Below are 8,219 nucleotides of genomic sequence, written 5' to 3' on the forward strand. Positions count from 1 at the left end.
CTCAGCCGCCTCAAACTTCCGCTGTAAACACAGGTATGCTACGAAAACAAAACCATTGAAGAAGTTTCGCTGCCTCCTTAACCCGATCCTCCATGAAAGCAACCAAGGGGGACACAATCTAAATTACTGCCTTGCCGGACTTTCCCCCGAAACCTGTTGGGAGTAGGGCCACAACGTCACCTCCATTCAAAATGTGAAAAAACACTTTTCTTATTTCGGGCTTCAGTTGCCAAATGCTGGGAATATTCTCCACAACAGAGCGAATAGCATCGTTTTTGATTTCCCTAACCTAAACTACGATCTTAAATTCGGCACTTAGCTGCTACGTCACGGCTCTCAGCCTGCCCTCTGTTCGTTGATTGGACGGCTGTTGTGGAGCTGGAGGAATACTGGGAGATGGTTTACTATCTCAGACTGAGTACAGAAGTGAACTGAAATTGAACGGAAGTACAAAGTCTGACATAGTCAGGCTAGACAAGCCCTGCAGTGGATCAAAACCTCTCTGCTCATCTCACTTCACTGCTCCCCATAGCCACCTTCAGTGTTTGCAGCAACTGTGGTCTCAGCGATCCTTTGCCACCAACCAGCAACATATCAAAAAGCATTTCAAAGAGAAAATTTCTCTGCATTGTTGCAAATGCCATGCCGTTACTAGCTTATGCAGGGCTCCCCTGCACTGCAGAAACAGCGCTCATGGAAACTCAGTGTTCCCACTGTGAGAACATGAGTCTCCCCTCCCCTTTTCAAAAGAAAACAGGTGCCTGTGAGGAAAAAACAGCGGGCAGAGGACCTCAGTGCCTTGAAGATGAGCAGGCTCAAGCTGGTTCAGGTTCCGCATGCCTCGCTCACTAGGCACAGAGAGGCTTCTCCTGTCCACTTTACCCACCCAGACCAGTGTCCCTCATCCCATGGACACCAAACTTTTCAGCACACTGTCTAAGGCTGTTGAAGAGGTCTCTGTCAAAGCATGTAGAATGACTTCAGTTCTCGCTGGTCGAGCTTACTCTTCGGCTGGACAAGCGGCCTCTGTGCTTCTATTTCAGGCCAGCTTAGTTGTGCTCGAGGGCCACTTGTGGCTCAACTTAATGGAGATTGATAAGGTCCTCTTCCTTGACTCCCCAGTCTCTACATCTATGCTGTTTGGATCTGCGATTGATGGTTTCACTTAGCATTTCACTGCTGCAAAGAACTCATCTGAAGCAATGTGAAAATGCTCCAGTTGCCCAAGTCCATTCCGACTCAGCAGCCCGCAAAGCCTGAGGCTCCAGTGGCCCAGCCAGAGTTGAACCAAGGAGCAGTCATGCTGTCCCGGAGCAATGTCCCCTCAGAGGTTGACCTCTTCACCTCAAAGGACAACTCTCATTGCCCAACTTTTTCAAAGGACAAGGATGAGTTGACGCACGACTGGCCCAACCTCATCCTTTACACTTTCCCCCCAATCGCTCTGATCCCTCAGGTAATCGGGTGAATTGGAGCAACACCAAAAAAAGGTTCTTCTAGTGGCCTCGCTCTGGAGGAACCAACATTGGTTCTTGGAGCTGTCTCACCTGCTCATGGCAGCTTCATGGTCCATTCCCCCAAGACAAAACCTCCTCTCTCATAATTACAGAATGATTACAGCCTGAGCTGTGGGCTCTGGACCTCTGGCCTCTCAATGGGAGCCTGCAGACCACCCCGATGAGCATTCTAAGTACAATCCCTCAGGTTAGAGCCCCATCTATGAGAGGTCTCTATGTTCTTAAATAGTCTATCTTCTCCACCTGGTGCACAACCTTCGGCAATGACCCTTCGTCCTGGGTCATATCAGCGATATTTTCCTTCCTCCAAGAACTACTGGATAAGTGTCGTTCCCCATCGTCTCTCAAGGTCTATGTAGAAGCTATAGCAGCTTCTCACACTCCTATAGCTGGCCAATTGGTGGGCAGGAACAACTTGGTTGTCCGCTTTTTATAACCCACCTTGCCCCCTTACCGTCCCTACATGGGATCTGCCCACTTTCGCTGAAAAACACTCTGCTACCTGCCTTAGCATCGGTCAAGTGAATGGGAGACTTGCTAGCACTCTAACTCGCCTGGATTGCTTACTTCTTGTATGCTCTCTGCCTTCTGAAAATATAGCTAATTGACCTCCTAGTATTGTTTTTTGGAAGTCAGTGACTACTGTCAATTGTTTTGTTCCAACAACATTCTTTTTTTGCTCAACAGAAGAAAAAAAAATCCTAAGATTGCAACAATCTTAGGTTGAGTAAAAATTTTGCTTTTGCATTTTTGGGTGAACGATCCCTTTTTTAATTTTTTTATTTCATTCATATATTATTTGCAAGTACATTTAAAAAAAAAAACAATGATTAAAATTTTATGTACTACAAGTGCAAATTCAATACAGTTCAGCACACTTCTGTTCTGTTCTGTTGACCACAGGGATTTGCATATGCATATGACCTCAGTGCTCTCAGCGTCCTGTCACAAGGCTCTGTACATCTCTATACAAGACAGAGAAAAGCTTGACCAGCCCAGATCAGGTGGCACTCATAATAACCCTGATGAAGGTAGTTCACCCGTCCCATTGCGCTTCTGAATGCCCTCACACTCACCCTCCCAAACATCCTCACATCTTTCTCTTGAGAGCAGATGGGCCTTAGAGCACAGACAATTGTTCCCTGTCGCACACCAGGTTGAATCCATTAGCTGACAGATTAATCTAGAGGTCACACTGGCCAGCAAGAGGAACATCACCCAACAGCATGCTGATTAATGATGCTGTATATCTCTGAGAATAACTTCAGGACTGCAGGAATCAACATGCATTTATAGCCACGCACTTAGGTTTATTGACATGCAAAAGACAAATGACCTCCCCCAAAAAGACTGAGAGAAAAAAAAAATAGAAAAGCAAAATTTTTAATGCTGTCCTAATGAAGCCTTCATTGGAATTTCACAAAAACATTTTATTGTTGGTTTGAAGGTTATACAGCAAATCTCATGTTTTTTGAATACTTGGATAGATTTGAAGTTTTAATGTAGGGATCGCTGATTGTTTGCTTTGAGTGTTTGGCATCTGCCTGTTGCCTCAGCACACTTCCAAGAAGACTGCAAAATGCCTTAACGTAAAAGACAAAACAAGATTTTAAATAAGCTAAAGCTCAAAATTATTGCACAAAATGTTTATGCCCTTAGTGTGTAATTTAGCCGTGCATGTAAACAATTCTTCCAAGTTATAAAGCACAAAGTCTGCTTAAAATGGATATCTTCTCTCTAACTTGCCTGAAATCATATACTTCCCCATTATATCATAGGTGAAAAACAGTGTGTTATTAAAAAAAGATGAACTTGTACATTAGCATAATATGGTCACTTTAAATATTATAATATATCCATTTGTCAAAATATGTGACCCATCAATATATTCACTTCTTGAAACACCTAGAATTATGGAATTGATGTATTTGTTATTTTAATATATTTCTGGTCTAATTTTTAAACATAAAATATGAAAGCAGTTTTGTCATTACAGCAGAAATATCTCAGTTTTCAGTTGCAAGCATTTTTGTATGTTGGTTATTAGGTCTGTGTTAAAGCTTTGTTGTCTGTTCCAGCTATTTTCCACATGTAGGTGTCTGCAAGTATGTTGCCAGGTTGTTCTGAGTCATTGTAAGGGCACTGCTAAGTGGTTGCCATGCAGGCAGACAGACAGACAGATAGATATAAAAAGACATGGCTTACTCAAGTCTCAACAGAGCCCAAGATCTCATCCGTTGCTGGTGTGGAATCAAAGTGTTTGCTAGATTTAACAAGACTTTGAAGCTCTCATCCTTCAAGTACACTTCTGCAGAAGAGCTTTCAAGCAACACATCTGACATTACAATTGAAAGAAAGCAGCATTTATAAAAGGGATAGACTATACACAGATGATTTGTATGAGCTTCAAGTATTTATGTGTTCTAATTACCACCATGAAATGACTCATTTAGTTATAGGGCTAATAAAGGACAATACCTATATCCAGCATTTGTTAAGCACTGGGAAACAAATTTGAACCACCTGAAACCATTTAGCAAATATCTAAAAGAGGGGGTTTTGTTGATGTTTTTATAAGGGATGGAAAAATGTTGCTGAATGTAACATTATAGGTTATTGAACACAATGTTGTATCTCTGATTCATGTTTAAACAAGCAAATGTTGACCAACAGAAAATGACTGCAATAAATTCTCTGCATATTGGCAGCTATCAAAAGGGGCTGTTGTATTAACATGGGACAAGGAACAACAGACGGATAGTGATTTCAGTGTATCGGGCATGATGAGGCCTGTACAGGCAAAAGTAGTCTTCAGTTTTTGAAGTGGTGCAGCAGTTCTTCAGCCTGGATTGAGATATGTAAAGGATGTGGACATGGCTGGAGCAAGCCTTTTCATGTTCTCAGCACAAGGAAAAGCACTTGATACGAGCACCATGATTGAAGTTCTGCGAGCCGAGGAGGATCCAGAAGCTGAAGTTAGGAGAAAAGACACCACATTCCTCCTCTTGTTATCTTCTGAAAATGTATCTTAAGTGTTTTTGGTGATTGCAGGATGAATTCCGAAATGAGTGGTGCCTTCTTGTCCTTTTGGATCCAATACAGGATCTAAAACTCGGGCTTCAACAAAACATGAGGTATTTCTGAGCAACAGGATGTACTAGTATTACACTGACGACACAACACCATCTGCTGGTGATGAATACAAACTTAGACAGCTGCTTCAGGAGCCAATCAGATGCTTAATGGAGCCTGTAAATGTGACTCAAGTTATCTTCAGTGAGATAAACCATGATGTCTGAAAATCAACACATTGTTACTATATGCTAAAACATATGAAATACCTAAAATTGTACCTAATATCTATGTATCTAGGTACACACTGTAATTGTGCTGGTAACGTTTTTTGTTTTCCTGAATGAAGCATTGTTTTTGAATGAATCATTAGAATGAATGATTCAATGACTCACACGTCACCACCTACTGACTTTTTTATTCTTGAATGAATCATCTGAATATTGACTCACTCATAAGACTCACTTGTTGTCACCATAATTATGACTTTTCAATTTACCAAAGCCTTTTTTTCCCTTATGTGGAGGCAGTTGGTCTCCATCGTCAAATAACCTACTGAATTGAATGCTACAATCTTCTGACAATGGCAGTCTCATGTGCAGTCTCTCTCTCTCTCTCTTTCTGTATTACATGTTTTTCAATCCTGGTGGGGACTTAAACCTTAATACACACCAACACATGGGGACTTTTGTTTTGTTTTTATCCCACAAATATTACTTAATATAAAGTAACTTTGACTTCGATGTCATAATTATTATCTACCAAAGCATTGTTTCGTCATAATTTTACATTTTTATATCAATCACTATTTCCCCAATTATTTTAATGTTTTGCTTTCTTCTGGTGTTACATGGTTTATCAAAATAACAATAATAATAAAAGGCTAATAATAATTACAACTTACCTAAAATTAGTTGCAAATACAGTTTCAATTTGACTTTAAGGATACTGACTGCAGAGAAGCTCATCTCTAATCGAACACAAATCAACATGCTTTTGCTCTGCTCAGCCAATAAATCATCATTCACCATCATTACTCACATGTATTCTTATCAGCGCATCTCATCAGAGTTCACTTGCATCTTTCAAAGCATTTCAACACACAGCATCTTTCAGTTCAGTCTGAGGAACCATTCAGTTCTTTGTTCTTGATGATTTCGGTGGTCTCCAAAAAGTTGGACATTTATCGAGGCAAACATCTACATGCACTTGTGTAATTATAAGGATCTAACAAAACTGAAAAGTATCCTAAGTTTTGCAGCACCTTTAAGGAACGTCATCATCTAGCAGTCAAGCAGTAATCAGCAGTCAATTGATTTCACCTGTGTTCCTGTTTAAAGGCCGTTGAGAGTCCATGCAGGAAGCTCAGCTGTTGACCAATGGGAATTGTGCTTGCTCTCTGGAGGACTGCAGCACACAGTTGGTGGTTGAAGTGTTGCTGAACAGGAAGTTGCAGTGTAAACTTGAGAGAACTTCAACAGACATGAGGGTCTCTTATCAGACTCTAGTCTTGCTTTTCTTAGCAGGCTTATGCTCACTCGGTAAGACCGTTTCATTTGCTTTTCCTTCAATTCTTTTTTCCTTTTGGTAGATATAGATGTTTACTTTTTTGTGGGTTCTTGTTAAGATGTACTACAGGGTCATGGCTAAGATATAGTCAATCCAATTGAGTAGTTCAGAGTTGGGTGTTCATTTGCTATCTAAGGAACCCTGTTTGCATTTGTCTTTGGCTTCAGAGAGCTATCCGGTTCACACATTCTTCAGCAGACCGATCCCAGGAGCTCTCCAGAACGTCAGTAAGAATGACACTGGGGTGAAGGAGGCCGTCCTGACTGGAACCGACTCCTTTAATAATAAATCCAATGATGCCTTCCTGTTCAGAGCATCAGCTGTTGATGACGCAAAGAGACAGGTATAACTCCAGATGCCCTTACGTCTCGCTGTGTGCTGTATACATGCGTTATCCGGTCTTTGTTCTGCCGTAGATAGATAGTCAAAGGCATCCGCTATATTCTGGAAGTTGAGATCTCACGGACCGTGTGCAGGAAGAGGGGCAACACTGATGACCTCGACCACTGTCCCTTCCAGACAGACCGTCTCTTACAACAGGTGTGTGTGTGTGTGTGTGCTTTTCTGTAGAGCTAGAGAAATTAAAATGGCTTTCTGGTTCTAAAGTAAAGCCACATCTTGTGCCATCACCAAAGTGTCACATCTTCCTCCGTGATTCACTGTGATAGATGCATTTATCACTAAAGAGAAATACAAAGACATTGCTCTGAAGCATCACCATGCATCTCATGATTCATTTCACTCCACTCTGAATCAAACCTCCCATATTCTGACAAAAACCTCATTCTGTCTTTGTTTTTCTGAAAGAATGGCTGGTCCAGGGGAACATCTGTTTAATTCAAACTCCCTTTCCTTTGTTATTTGTAGTTAAGATCATTAAAAGCTTGGTATATATTTCTGTGGGGGGAAATGTGAAGTGCTGTGTATAGCAAGGTGTTATTTTGAACATTTTATTAATCAAAAACTGTTTCCAATATTGAGCATCAATAAGAAGAGCAGCAAATCAGCATATTACAATGATCTCTGAAGGATCATGTGACACTGAAGACCGGAGTAAAGATGCTGAAAATTCAGCATTGCATCGCTTTCCAAATTTAAAGTTGTTTTTATGACCATGTAAAATATCAGTCAGGAAAATTACATTAAGATTCTTGCGTCAAACTGTCTTTTGAAGTTATAAGTCAACACTCACGGTTTATTTTGTGTATTTATAAAAAAAATTTTTCTCTTCTAGACATTCTTCTGTCACTTTGATGTCTGGTCCATTCCATGGATGAAGAAAATGTCAACAACAGATTTTGAATGTCGTTCAAATGATATATTCTGAAAATAGTTTTTCACCTGAAATGTCATGCTAATTGAATCGCAAACTGGATGTGAAAATAAAGTGAGCTGCAGTGAACCGTGCAGTGATTGGATCTCATGTACAGTGACCTTCAGTTCATCAGATGCTGAGCTTGTGTTGACTTGACTCTGTGTTAATTATTCAGTGAGCTTCTCTGATGTGCAGAAGCAGCTTTACGCACCTACCGTAGCTCAGGAGCCATCGCCTCAATCTCCCTGGCCTCTTTTCCTTTGAGCAAACCGACTCTAGAAAGACACCAGCACTGATCAAACACACATCTATCGGGCTTATATGAACCGAATTGGGGTTTTATATATTTTTTTTTGACTACTCCTTTACTATGTGTTATTGGAAATGTGCATGACATACCTGTCCTAGATTCATCGCTCCATATGGCCATTAGGTGTTCTCAACCAGATTGGTTTCAGAAGCCAGATTTGGATTGGACATGAAGCTGTGATCAGACAGAAGTGTCAAAATTGTCCTTCAAAATAAGACATTACATGCTTCTATATTAAACCAGTCATCGATTGTAAATTTAAAAATGTGATCTTTTTTTTTTTTTTTTTCTTTTTTAGAATACATATTGTAATGTTTAATAAAACACACGTCTGAACATTAGTTTAAGCATTATATTTTTGTGTGACGCATCCAAATGTTTATCCTCAACAAATTAGTTTGAGATCAAACAACCAACAAGTTCAAGACACAAAATC

General features: G+C 40.4%; 1 protein-coding gene across 1 annotated transcript; it reads left to right on the forward strand.

The window, feature by feature from the left end:
- The first annotated feature begins 5,928 nt into the window (after positions 1-5,928).
- Positions 5,929-7,560, forward strand: LOC132156616 (cystatin-F-like). Its single transcript, XM_059565559.1, has 4 exons — positions 5,929-6,130; positions 6,326-6,501; positions 6,579-6,698; positions 7,393-7,560. The coding sequence occupies exons 1-4, from the start codon at positions 5,944-5,946 to the stop codon at positions 7,483-7,485; spliced, it is 576 nt and encodes a 191-aa protein (XP_059421542.1). The 5' UTR covers positions 5,929-5,943; the 3' UTR covers positions 7,486-7,560.
- Positions 7,561-8,219: the final 659 nt, after the last annotated feature.

This window comes from Carassius carassius, chromosome 14 (assembly GCF_963082965.1).
Source record: "Carassius carassius chromosome 14, fCarCar2.1, whole genome shotgun sequence".
In the NCBI taxonomy this organism is placed as follows: domain Eukaryota; kingdom Metazoa; phylum Chordata; class Actinopteri; order Cypriniformes; family Cyprinidae; genus Carassius; species Carassius carassius.

Coding starts and splice junctions, on each gene's coding strand:
- LOC132156616 (XM_059565559.1), top strand. CDS start 5,944: ATGCAGGAAGCTCAGCTGTTGACCAATGGGAATTGTGCTTGCTCTCTG. Junction 6,131..6,325: donor AGCAGGCTTATGCTCACTCG/GTAAGACCGTTT, acceptor CTTTGGCTTCAG/AGAGCTATCCGGTTCACACA. Junction 6,699..7,392: donor CAGACCGTCTCTTACAACAG/GTGTGTGTGTGT, acceptor TTTCTCTTCTAG/ACATTCTTCTGTCACTTTGA.